Here is a 14,180-nt window from a genome sequence, read left to right as displayed (position 1 = left end):
GACAATAGACTAAACTTCACTTTAAAGGTCTCCTCCATTCCTTTATCTGGGGCTCCATCCACCGTCTCTCTTTCCTTTCAGATGTTCCAAGTGGTGGTGGGGGAGATTTGTGGGAATTAATCAGTCCTTTTATCTCCTTGACTTGGGCTTTTGTCTCAGCAGAACCAGGCGGTTTCCTCTGCTATGCCTGAGAATGAAAGCCTTTATCCAAAGGTATCACTTCCTCTGAGGGGCAATAAACAGGTTACATGGGAATAGGCAAGTGGTGGAATAGTCAATGTCTGACTTCAATAAATCGGATTTGATGGTTAAGATTATACAGTTGTTTCCCCTGCCACTTTATTGTCCAATAATCCATTAGTGTTTAGATCATGAAATATTAATCATAGTGTTTACAATGCTTAGCCAAGGATAATGACATAATAAACAGTACAACACATTATTGTCCCTGGGGGGACTTGTCCACCCCTCCACTTCGCTTCCTCCTACACTATACACTGTTGTTATGTTTATGACACAATATGGTTAACAGCCTTCATTTCCAATGATCTCTACAAACATAACAACCATAAACACACTTTATGATGCCATTACATACCCAGGTAGTGCGTGTGTGTCAACAAGAGGCTAGCCGGTGCGTCAAGGAGAGAAATGTTTTTGCTGGCACATAAATGCCTGTTGAGAAAAATAAAATAAACATATACGGTATACACTTAATGAAAAAGAGGTTAGCGTAGCACACCAGAGCAGTGCAGCGAACAGCTGGCCATGTACCTGTTCATTTGGTCTGACAGGCCACATCTGCAGAGGGGACTGGGTGGAGAGACCAGCTGTGAATATTTTACTACATAGAACATCTGGGCAAGAGAGTGGAAGAGGGTTGTGAGAGGTGAATGCAGTGAAAGGATGAGGCGGGGTCTTGTGTACATCCATGACCAGGGGTCATCAACGTGTACTGTGGCAAGAGTTGTCCATGTCGTGGCAAATGTTTTGATTGAACACAAAAATATATATTATATATTATGCTTTTTTTTGTTCATGTAATGTGTGATGAAAGCACTGACTTGTACAGATAAGACCCAATTATTGAAATCCCATACACAGAATTAGACTTGAACTATGCTGCATTGATGCCTGAACATTATACAGCCAGTATACAGTGGCTGACTTGCCAGTCTCCAGGTTTATTAATGCAGAAATACTATAATTCGTAGCACATTGGAATAGACACTATGGCACATTAGTCCACTGGTATACATTTAGGGCTAGGTCTAGTTGTTTCTATAATGACGAAAATGTCACAAGCCGGCATGGTGATGACCCCTGTCCATGACTCATGTCAAATGGATGGGCTTAGTCCAGAGGAGAGTTGGAGGAGGAGTTGGTGATGTGACCGATCCACAAACTGTAGCTTTAAATGAGAGATTTTGTTTTTCCTCAACATTTTGGTTCTGTTGAGGTAATCGATAATTTTCAAAATGCGGATAAGTGTAAAAATACTATCGCAAACATTGTACCGTATTAAAGAAGGCCTTGTGTCATCAGACTAGTATCACAACCATATTTGCTATTGTGAAACTTTCTGTAATGACAGTGATAGATCATTGGAACATCGATGGAACCAAATCCGGCCGGTGGGCGGACCGTGTCACATGACTCAGCCATAACCATATAAGGAGTTACCAATGCGGCTACGCCCAAATATGGGGTGTGTTGTCTAACCTCAATGTGTCGTCATGGCATCAGGCGCAAACAAAAAAAGGGGGCATGCCCATATATTGGCATATACTGATGATATCAGAGATCTCATTAATGGGCAGAAAAGGGACAAGGACTGACAGATACAGAGATCTCCATTATGTGCATATCAGTTGGCCTGAACCTCTAGTATGGAAAAATCGTTTAAAGAACAATTTAGATTAGTAGCTGCCCCCTGAGAAATCCCTTTGGCTAACATCCCACAAGTGGTTCAAAAGCACGTTTTGTCAATATCCCTGGTTTATACTATATAATGTCCTATGTCAAGTGGTGTCACAGCATTTCAGAGGCAGGGTGTTACTTATAGAACACCTGTGTTTATGTATGTGTACGTTGTGCCTTTATGATTTTGTGATGAGCGAGTGTTTATGCATTCACACGATGCATGGAACTTGTTCCCCATCATCGCCTCCAGCTGCTCTGGAACAACAAAGATAAAACGCTTGTGTAGCCAGCCCCCTAGCTGCTTCCCTCCCGTTTCAGACACAAACAGCGGTCCCCTGTGGGCGATATACACCGTTGCTCGTTCATTAACAGACAAATATCAAGGCAAACACGAGCGTGACCCCAAGGACTTGAGGCAGGAAGCGCAGAAGAAAGCAGGAGATGTTTAGTCGTGGTGTCCTCTAACCCTTCTCTTCTCCAGTCGTCCTAATTACCTAGCGTCTGATGTCTCTCCCTCTCATCTCAGTGTGTGTTCCACAGATTGGCCCTCGGTAGGCGCGTGAGTTTATCCGAGGGTTGGAGCGGGCCTAGAGCCTCACACCGTTGTGGTGAAGCTCTGCTCTCGTAGCTACACATTTCTACTCCTGGTGAAGCCTTGCTCATTAAGCAGGCCACAGGAGAGTCATCTGGCTATATACTGGCCTACATTCCCCCTTTAACTTCCACAAGGCCCCGGCCATGAGCAACATCTTCAAAATCACACACATTTCCCCCTCACTTACTACCCTGCTATAGCTGCTGACAGCCATATTCATCTGATTATTTTACCCCCGACGCCTCTCTGTATCCCACTTCATTCAACAGCTTATACGCCCTGACCTGTCCTATATCCAATTAGCCTAATTGGAAGAATGATTCCCTATCTATCAAATTGGAACGCTCTCTCACCTGTGGGGTTGCCACTCAGGGAGTTGATGTTGACCCTCACCTTAGCGGTGCGGCACAGGAAGCCGTCCAGCTGAATATGAATATGAAAAGTTCTCATCACGTATCATAACATCACGTTACAATCTCCTCTCTTCGTGCAATAACGCTGCGTTGAGGTTACATGGTAGATCACATGGGAGGAGAAATACAATGACACTGCGTTTGAAATATTCCTTTTTGTTATATTTTTTCTAATACATGGACTATCAATAACGTTGGGGTCTGTTTGGCCATGAATTATAGATGTGTTGTTGGCATGGTGTGTATGGATATGACTGTGCATGCCGGGGCCAGATAAAGCCAGATTTACACCCTTGGCTGCCAGGCGCAGACTCGGGGAGCCAGCTCACAAATTAAAAGGAAATTGAGTTTGAGGGAGCTAATAAAACAGCTACAGCCGCCTCATGCAAAGCCATGTCCACTTGCTATGCAATGCTTATGTGTTAGTGCCACATCCTAAAGGATGGACATAGATCTTTGTCAGCAGTCGCATTTTCGGATCCATAATGATGTTTCGACATTGATCAACATGATAATGCAGTTGAATTCTCTGTTTGGTTTCCATTCTGTATCTGTATTCCTTGTGCCAAAGTCAGTGATCCAGCAATGCCCATACCATCGATGTCAGGATCCAGAACAGACTCAAATGCAGACACACTGATGTAATGCAAGCAAGTCTGTTTATTAACACAGCAGGGGAGCAGGGGTGGAAGGCAACCAGTCGTGAGTAGGAAAGGGCTAAAGAGTTGTCAAAGGGGCAAGCGTGGAGTCAGAGTTCCAGGGAAGCAGTCTGTGAGGCTTCAAGTTAGAAAGGGGAGGGCAGAGGCGTAATCATGGGAAAGGTTCAAGTTCGTAGAGCATGTGAACAGTCTAAATACTTCACAGGTTTACAGCTGATAAAGGCCCTTTACAGTATTTGACTTTTACTCTATTGATTTTTCTATTACTTATTCATGATTAGTTTATCTATTACTGTTACTATTTCTCAATGTTGAAGTACTGATGCAGTTGCATTGATCATTCAGCGTATTTGTGCAGCTGGTGGTGGGAAATATTTTATTTAGTTCAGAGCTTGTCAGATAGCAGATAGCAAGTCTAGTCTTCTTCAGTGTGATTTTTCACACATGGATGACGGCTTTGTGTCAGATCGACCTCGTCTTGCCGTCTCATCTTTGTTCATTCTTCCCTTATGATGGGATGTGATAATAACGATGCATTCTGTTCACATTGACACATCAGAGTTGACAAGATGAGCGAGAAGCTGTGCAATGATCACATTTGAAGTAAAAAAGTGGTTCAGGTTGTACCTAATCAATTAAAGATTGTCATCTCACTGTACCTTGCTACCTCTTTAAATTGGCATGGTTCATATTTTGTATTCAATCAAATATCATTTCTATCTATCTAATTATCTATCTATCTGTCTGTGTCACTCTTCTTCCTAATCATATCTTAACCCAGCACCCCGAAAAGTAATGTGCATAATCAGCTTTTTATGAGATCCCTCCAAGTACTATGATAAATGAGTACTGTACTAATTACAAAGGGTACAAAGGGTATTGCATTACCGGAGGGGCATGTCTTCCCATTGGGCATCGCTGTAGTATCTATTTTCTATCTATCTATAAATTCCGCTGTCTTTTTAATAATAATTCAGCTCTCATCTATCCATATACACTGTAAGTCAGTGATGTTTCAGGCAAAAATGGAGAGGAACTAATAAAGAGAAGAATTGCCAAGTGAGGATACACATCCTGTAGGAAGCACAAGTAGCAGTTGAAAATATTGCCACAGGTAGCCAGCCAGGTTATACAGCAAACATTACAACTCAACTTTAAAAATATTAGTTTTATATTGACCATCCACATGCTGATGATGTGCATGTGTCACAAATAGGTGTAGTCAACAAGTAAACTTGTACTGTACCTTTACAAATCACTACCCCATGGTCAGCCATACTCTCGTATCTACTGTAGCATATGAATGGTCAATTTGCACCAGCCTTATTATGGAGAGAACCTAACCTATTTTAAAAGGTTTATACCCTTACAGTCACACCAGAATTTGTTTCTGCCTATACAGGAGTCTTTTTGCAATGGTTTTCAATGGGAACTAAGCATTTTGTTGGCTTTGCGCTGCTTATGCGCTCTATGCACCTGGACCCCTCCAGTAGAGAAAAAAATCAATTAGAAGCAGATAAATGCTCGAGGCCGTTGCTGCTTTTTCCCCTCTGTCCAGTCAGATGAGTTGAGAGGCGGCCCTTCTATCCCGAACGGAGAACGGACATTCAATTACATTGAACGTGGTGGAAAAGTTGGTTGTGGCTGTTGTTTCATACACAGAGCAGAGGCGTATGATTTTGGCACTAAAGAACGGTACCTAAGAAAACGACGATGAACTGGCAACATCAAGACAGAATGTGCTGCTAGCTGCTGTGCTTTGTATACTGCACAGCAAAGGCAGTGTGTGCGCAACCTGCATTTTTCAGACTGCCGTAGTCTTAGTTCTGCCCTGGCAAGACAGCATATTGTCCTTGTTTGATTCCTCTTTCTCGGCAGATAAGGGCAGTGCATCAGGGGTTATGGAGTGGTGCTGACATCACATCGTGGTTTCATCTGAGGGTGGTTTAATCTTAGAGCAGGTCATGGCTTGGAATACAAAAACAAGACCAGGAGACCTGGTTCTGCCAGACCCAGAATGAAGTCCTAGTATGTAACACACCTACAAACCACTTTATAACTGAAGTTCATGATGTCATGAATAGTTCGTGACGAAAGGTGACGAAAGGGGGACAGTCTTTTTTGGCTGGGGCCGGGGGACAAAGTGACCATGCCCATGTATGGAGAAAACAGATACAAAGCCTCATGTAAACCCGACCCCTTGGGTCTGGCAAAAAGACGTACCGACAACGTAAGTGAACATTACCATCACTGTTTGGTCAGTTATTCGGGTCAGGAGGACCATGAGTCAGCAATCCCCTTGTAAGCAATTTCTGAAATGTCTCTTGCCTTCACAGTTCGTCATCTCTCTCCGTCTTCTGGGCCTCTTTCTTTGCATCCATCTGCGCAGAATGAATGCCCATTTTCCTTAGCTCCTCAACCAGCTCGCCGTTCTGGTGCATCTGGAGCAGGATGTCACAGCCCCCCACAAACTCGCCGTTGAAATACACCTGTGGGATGGTCGGCCAGTTGGAAAACTCCTTGACGCCTTGCCTGAGATCCTCATCCTCCAACACGTCGTATGTAGAGTAATCGTCCACTCCGTGCATCCTGAGGACCTGGACCACTGCGCCGCTGAAGCCACACATGGGCTGTGCCGGCGTCCCCTTCATAAACACTACCACCTTGTCCTTCTTCACCATCTCCCCTATGCCCTTCTGGATGTCCCCCGTAGCAGCGCACAGGAGCCGGGCCGATGCCAGAGACATGACACGCCCGTTGGTCTGCCTCTGTTGCCTGGATAGCCACACCGCCGGACCACCGGCCCGCAAACACCTTGTAGCTGACCTCAATATGCTGTTCATGGTCTTCAGTGGATCAGATCTAAATAGACCGATGAGGCGCCTATGTTGAACTTGTAAACCAGACTCTTGATGACAACACACAGCCATTTCCATATTTGGGCTGAAAACGCCACGTGTCATTCCACGTTATCAGCCTGCCTCTCATTGCCGGGGTTGGCAGACGTATGGCAGATGTCCAGTCCAAATAGTAAATCGACTGGACATTCACGACGCCTTGTCAAGGGTCGTATAGGCAGATCTGCGTGCCCGAAGCAATTTGAACTTTATATAGTAGATAATATAATTTAAAATGTACATACTATTTGTAATAGTAATATTTCATGTAATATTTTTCTCCTTTTCATAATTGTCTCATTATTACAGAGAAAAAGCTTCTGATGCGTGCGTGCATGTATGCGTAACTGTCCTTCGCGTATCTGTGGAGAACCAACGGACCAATTGACTTCAAACTTGGCGCGTGTATCACCAAAGACCCGAGGGGGTGTGGTATCTGAAGTTGTTCAGATCGGTGGTTAGCCCGAACCACCGATCCGACCGACATGCCCATATATAGGTATAAATGGAGATCCAGTTGTACAGAACCACTGGATTGACCGCTACGCCGATATATGAGCATAGCGCTCATTATATGCCATATATGGGCATAAAAGGGACACAGGCAGACAGACAAACAGATACAGAGATCTCCATATAATTATGGACACTAAAGGGACACAGACAGACAGGCAGACAGACGGGTATAACTGGTACTCTGACCAATCGGGTACAACAGGTATTGCATAACCGGGCGAGGCACGCATTCCCAACTTACGCTGTTCCCGACGTGTTCCCGAGTAGTTGATGTAATTGTAGAATTATAGAAGACACATCGTATGATGCTGAGTTAAGGTAATTTCAGACGGGAAGCGGTCGACGCGTCTATGTAATTCATTTTCAATGAGAGGCGGGCGATTATTTGGGACACACGGAGAAGTTGAGGGGCGGTGAGGCGAGCGGGCGCGGTCCTTTGTGCACACACGTGCGGGCGGCAAGAGCTGGATTGTGGTGAGCTTTTGTTTGAGGACAAAACAACAATGATCGCGGCGCGATCACCGCTGATCCGAGCGGTAACGCCAACGTGGACCACTTCCCGTCTGTCACGACCCGTAGTCTGTACATGATTAACCCCCCCCCCCAAACACCTCACTTACTGCATGTTATTGTGCTTCATAGTTACTCTCAATGCTTATTAATTGGATTTGACATGATGATTGACATGAAGTGGTAGTTAGAAGACTTTCTGTGTGGATTGATCCACATAAACCCACCACTGTGGCCCCCGCTATCTCCTGGCCAGAGATCTGTAAAGGCGTGGGGGCGCCTCCTGGAGTTTCTGGAATTTTTTGTTGTGGTTGTTAATTATAATTACCTCCCTGAAGTCTTGCTGGGTGTCCTGCACTGAAACGGTCCCTAATGCAGCGTTCTCATTCTGAATACTTTCACTTTGCCCTGCTTTTTAATGCCTTTGAAGCCAAAGAGAATAGGCAGGCTGGGATTTTGCGTGTGTGTGTGTGTGTGTGTGTGTGTGTGTGTGTGTGTGTGTGTGTGTGTGTGTGTGTGTGTGTGTGTGTGTGTGTGTGTGTGTGTGTGTGTGTGTGTGTGTGTGTGTGTGTGTGTAAATACTACACACACACACACACACACACACACACACACACACACACACACACACACACACACACACAGACACACACACACACACACTAATCAGTTGAATTGGTTTAATTACGCATATATCATCAACAGACATCATGTAATGACCACAGCATGAATTATCAGTCTTTTGACTATACAGTAGATGTACTTTTGCAAGGAGGGTCAGAGTGGTTGAAGCAGGAGCAGCATTTTAATGTAAATACTGTAAGTTCATGGAACCATATGGGTCAAGCTGGTATTTTCTTATTATGGAATAGATTTCAAATACTCCAGTCCAAAGGTAGCTTCAGGTGTAAAGTAAGGGATAATCAATGACGAGCAATGGGTTTATCAAATATGAAATGAATGTGTGATGCCAAAGCTAATTCACTTTTGTTGGCCGCTGCAGTTATTTTTTGATAACCACACAGCTCGTAGTTAGTTATGCCACTTACACCATGGCTACTTACTAAGAATTAAAATATAAGTAGATTTCATTCATATTTTGTGGTACGTTGTGCCTTTATGATTTTGTGATGAGCGAGCGTTTATGCATTCACACGATGCATGGAACTTGTTCCCCATCATCGCCTCCAGCTGCTCTGGAACAACAAAGATAAAACGCTTGTGTAGCCAGCCCCCTAGCTGCTTCCCTCCCGTTTCAGACACAAACAGCGGTCCCCTGTGGGCGATATACACCGTTGCTCGTTCATTAACAGACAAATATCAAGGCAAACACGAGCGTGACCCCAAGGACTTGAGGCAGGAAGCGCAGAAGAAAGCAGGAGATGTTTAGTCGTGGTGTCCTCTAACCCTTCTCTTCTCCAGTCGTCCTAATTACCTAGCGTCTGATGTCTCTCCCTCTCATCTCAGTGTGTGTTCCACAGATTGGCCCTCGGTAGGCGCGTGAGTTTATCCGAGGGTTGGAGCGGGCCTAGAGCCTCACACCGTTGTGGTGAAGCTCTGCTCTCGTAGCTACACATTTCTACTCCTGGTGAAGCCTTGCTCATTAAGCAGGCCACAGGAGAGTCATCTGGCTATATACTGGCCTACATTCCCCCTTTAACTTCCACAAGGCCCCGGCCATGAGCAACATCTTCAAAATCACACACATTTCCCCCTCACTTACTACCCTGCTATAGCTGCTGACAGCCATATTCATCTGATTATTTTACCCCCGACGCCTCTCTGTATCCCACTTCATTCAACAGCTTATACGCCCTGACCTGTCCTATATCCAATTAGCCTAATTGGAAGAATGATTCCCTATCTATCAAATTGGAACGCTCTCTCACCTGTGGGGTTGCCACTCAGGGAGTTGATGTTGACCCTCACCTTGGCGGTGCGGCACAGGAAGCCGTCCAGCTGAATATGAATATGAAAAGTTCTCATCACGTATCATAACATCACGTTACAATCTCCTCTCTTCGTGCAATAACGCTGCGTTGAGGTTACATGGTAGATCACATGGGAGGAGAAATACAATGACACTGCGTTTGAAATATTCCTTTTTGTTATATTTTTTCTAATACATGGACTATCAATAACGTTGGGGTCTGTTTGGCCATGAATTATAGATGTGTTGTTGGCATGGTGTGTATGGATATGACTGTGCATGCCGGGGCCAGATAAAGCCAGATTTACACCCTTGGCTGCCAGGTGCAGACTCGGGGAGCCAGCTCACAAATTAAAAGGAAATTGAGTTTGAGGGAGCTAATAAAACAGCTACAGCCGCCTCATGCAAAGCCATGTCCACTTGCCATGCAATGCTTATGTGTTAGTGCTACATCCTAAAGGATGGACATACAGTAGATCTTTGTCAGCAGTCGCATTTTCGGATCCATAATGATGCTTCGACATTGATCTACATGATAATGCAGTTGAATTCTCTGTTTGGTTTCCATTCTGTATCTGTATTCCTTGTGCCAAAGTCAGTGATCCAGCAATGCCCATACCATCGATGTCAGGATCCAGAACAGACTCAAATGCAGACACACTGATGTAATGCAAGCAAGTCTGTTTATTAACACAGCAGGGGAGCAGGGGTGGAAGGCAACCAGTCGTGAGTAGGAAAGGGCTAAAGAGTTGTCAAAGGGGCAAGCGTGGAGTCAGAGTTCCAGGGAAGCAGTCTGTGAGGCTTCAAGTTAGAAAGGGGAGGGCAGAGGCGTAATCATGGGAAAGGTTCAAGTTCGTAGAGCATGTGAACAGTCTAAATACTTCACAGGTTTACAGCTGATAAAGGCCCTTTACAGTTTTTGACTTTTACTCTATTGATTTTTCTATTACTTATTCATGATTAGTTTATCTATTACTGTTACTATTTCTCAATGTTGAAGTACTGATGCAGTTGCATTGATCATTCAGCGTATCAATGCAAACAAATCTTCATTATTAATTTTTTATATCTTTTTTGTACAGTATTTGCATTGTGCAGCTGGTGGTGGGAAATATTGTATTTAGTTCAGAGCTTGTCAGATAGCAGATAGCAAGTCTAGTCTTCTTCAGTGTGATTTTTCACACATGGATGAAGGCTTTGTGTCAGATCGACCTCGTCTTGCCGTCTCATCTTTGTTCATTCTTCCCTTATGATGGGATGTGATAATAACGATGCATTCTGTTCACATTGACACATCAGAGTTGACAAGATGAACGAGAAACTGTGCAATGATCACATTTTAAGTATTGAAAAGTGGTTCAAGTTGTACCTAATCAATTAAAGATTGTCATCTCACTGTACCTTGCTACCTCTTTAAATTGGCATGGTTCATATTTTGTATTCAATCAAGTAGAATTTCTATCTATCTAATTATCTATCTGTCTGTGTCACTCTTCTTCCTAATCATATCTTAACCCAGCACCCCGAAAAGTAATGTGGATAATCAGCTTTTTATGAGATCCCTCCAAGTACTATGATAAATGAGTACTGTACTAATTACAAAGGGTACAAAGGGTATTACATTACCGGAGGGGCATGTCTTCCCATTGGGCATCGCCGTAGTATCTATTTTCTATCTATCTATAAATTCCCAAAACCGCTGTCTTTTAAATAATAATAATAATTCAGCTCTCATCTATCCATATACACTGTAAGTCAGTGATGTTTCAGGCAAAAATGGAGAGGAACTAATAAAGAGAAGAATTGCGAAGTGAGGATACACATCCTGTAGGAAGCACGAGTAGCAGTTGAAAATATTGCCACAGGCAGCCAGCCAGGTTATACAGCAAACATTACAACTCAACTTTAAAAAGATTAGTTTTATATTGACCATCCACATGCTGATGATGTGTCACAAATAGGTGTAATCAACAAGTAAACTTGTACTGTACCTTTACAAATCACTACCCCATGGTCAGCCATACTCTCGTATCTAGCATATGAATGGTCAATTTGCACCAGCCTTATTATGGAGAGAACCTAACCTATTTTAAAAGGTTTATACCCTTACAGTCACACCAGAATTTGTTTCTGCCTATACAGGAGTCTTTTTTCAATGGTTTTCAATGGGAACTAAGCATTTTGTTGGCTTTGCGCTGCTTATGCGCTCTATGCACCTGGACCCCTCCAGTAGAGAAAAAAATCTATTAGAAGCAGATAAATGCTTGAGGCCGTTGCTGCTTTTTCCCCTCTGTCCAGTCAGATGAGTTGAGAGGCGGCCCTTCTATCCCGAACGGAGAACGGACATTCAATTACATTGAACGTGGTGGAAAAGTTGGTTGTGGCTGTTGTTTCATACACAGAGCAGAGGCGCATGATTTTGGCACTAAAGAACAGTACCTAAGAAAACGACGATGAACTGGCAACAGAATGTGCTACTAGTTGCTGTGCTTTGTATACTGCACAGAAAAGGCAGTGTGTGCGCAACCTACATTTTTCAGACTGCAACACAAGTCCAGTGTGAACGTAGCCTTATTGTCCTTGTTTAATTCCTCTTTCTCGGCAGATAAGGGCAGTGCATCAGGGGTTATGGAGTGGTGCTGACTTCACATCGTGGTTTCATCTGAGGGTGGTTTAATCTTAGAGCAGGTCATGGCTTGGAATACAAAAACAAGACCAGGATACCTTGTTCTGCCAGACCCAGACTTCACATGACGTGTCAGCCTGTGTCTATGCCCATGTATGGACGAAAGGGGGACAGACTTTTATGGCTGGGGCCTAAGGACAAAGTGACCAAAACCTGTTTTTTGCCCATGTATGGAGAAAACAGGTACAAAACATGCCCATGTATGGACGAAAGGGGGACAGACTTTTATGGCTGGGGCCTAAGGACAAAGTGACCAAAACCTGTTTTTTGCCCATGTATGTAGAAAACAGGTACAAAACATGCCCGTATGGACGAAAGGGGGACAGACTTTTATGGCTGGGGCCTAAGGACAAAGTGACCATGCCCATGTATGGACGAAACAGGTACAAAGCCTCATGTAAGCCAGACCCCCTGGGTCCGGCAAAAAGACCAGGAGACCTGGTTCTGCCAGACCCAGAATAAGTACTTTATAAGATCAGAGCACTACGTCACGGCTAAGCCGGACTTCACATGACGTGTCAGCCTGTGTCTATGCCCATGTATAGACGAAAGGGGGACAGACTTTTATGGCTGAGGCCTGAGGGAAAAGGGGGCATGCCCATGTATGGACGAAACAGGTACAAAGCCTCATGTAGGCCGACCCCTTGGGTCTGGCAACAAAAAGACGTACCGACAACGTAAGTGAACATTACCATCACTGTTTGGGGTCAATTATTCGGGTCAGGATGACCATGAGTCAGCAATCCCCTTGTAAGCAATTTCTGAAATGTCTCTTGCCTTCACAGTTCGTCATCTCTCTCCGTCTTCTGGGCCTCTTTCTTTGCATCCATCTGCGCAGAATGAATGCCCATTTTCCTTAGCTCCTCAACCAGCTCGCCGTTCTGGTGCATCTGGAGCAGGATGTCACAGCCCCCCACAAACTCGCCGTTGAAATACACCTGTGGGATGGTCGGCCAGTTGGAAAACGCCTTGACGCCTTGCCTGAGATCCTCATCCTCCAACACGTTGTATGTAGAGTAATCGTCCACTCCGTGCATCCTGAGGACCTCGACCACTGCGCCGCTGAAGCCACACATGGGCTGTGCCGGCGTCCCCTTCATAAACACTACCACCTTGTCCTTCTTCACCATCTCCCCTATGCCCTTCTGGATGTCCCCCGTAGCAGCGCACAGGAGCCGGGCCGATGCCAGAGACATGACACGCCCGTTGGTCTGCCTCTGTTGCCTGGACAGCCACACCGCCGGACCACCGGCCCGCAAACACCTTGTAGCTGACCTCAATATGCTGTTCATGGTCTTCAGCGGATCAGATCTAATTAAATGTAGACCGATGAGGCGCATATGTTGAACTTGTAAACCAACACACTTGATGACAACACACAGCCATTTCCATATTTGGGCTGAACACGCCACGTGTCATTCCGCGTTATCAGCCTGCCTGTCATTGCCGGGGTTGGCAGACATATGGCATCGACTGGACCTTCATGAGGACTTGTCAAGGGTCGTATAGGCATATCTGCGTGCCCGAAGCAATTTGAACTCAATATAGGAGATAATATAATTTAAAATGTACATAATATTTGTAATAGTAATATTTCATGTAATATTTTTCTCCTTTCATTGTCACATTATTACAGAGAAAAAGCTTCTGATGCGTGCGTGCATGTATGCGTAACTGTCCTTCGCGTATCTGTGGAGAACCAACGGACCAATTGACTTCAAACTTGGCGCGTGTATCACCGAAGACCCGAGGGGGTGTGGTATCTGAAGTTGTTCAGATCGGTGGTTAGCCCGAACCACCGATCCGACCGACATGCCCATATATAGGTATAAATGGAGATCCAGTTGTACAGAACCACTGGATTGACCGCTACGCCGATATATGAGCATAGCGCTCAGTATATGCCATATATGGGCATAAAAGGGACACAGGCAGACAGACAAACAGATACAGAGATCTCCATATATGAATAATTATGGACACTAAAGGGACACAGACAGACAGACAGACAGACAGACAGACGGGTATAACTGGTACTCTGACAACAGGTA

At 44.6% G+C, this 14,180-nt stretch overlaps 2 protein-coding genes across 2 annotated transcripts; both read right to left on the bottom strand.

The window, feature by feature from the left end:
* Positions 1–5,920: 5,920 nt before the first annotated feature.
* On the bottom strand, positions 5,921–11,097 carry LOC308096602 (glutaredoxin-related protein 5, mitochondrial-like; the record flags this gene model as incomplete). The annotated part of the gene is made up of 5 exons (XM_080444017.1): positions 5,921–6,365; positions 8,622–8,709; positions 9,403–9,472; positions 10,666–10,721; positions 11,070–11,097. The coding sequence occupies 5 exons, from the start codon at positions 11,095–11,097 to the stop codon at positions 5,921–5,923; spliced, it is 687 nt and encodes a 228-aa protein (XP_080300143.1).
* A 1,811-nt stretch (positions 11,098–12,908) lies between these two features.
* LOC308096601 (glutaredoxin-related protein 5, mitochondrial-like) lies at positions 12,909–13,421 on the bottom strand (the record flags this gene model as incomplete). The annotated part of the gene is made up of 1 exon (XM_080444016.1): positions 12,909–13,421. One exon carries the CDS (start codon positions 13,419–13,421, stop codon positions 12,909–12,911), a length of 513 nt encoding a protein of 170 aa, XP_080300142.1.
* Between the last annotated feature and the right edge of the window lie 759 nt (positions 13,422–14,180).

Source organism: Gymnoscopelus braueri (genome assembly GCF_963280865.1).
Source record: "Gymnoscopelus braueri genome assembly, chromosome: 12".
NCBI lineage: Eukaryota > Metazoa > Chordata > Actinopteri > Myctophiformes > Myctophidae > Gymnoscopelus > Gymnoscopelus braueri.
Note: the sequence above shows the minus strand (reverse complement) of the source record. Positions and strands in the feature narration are given on the sequence as shown.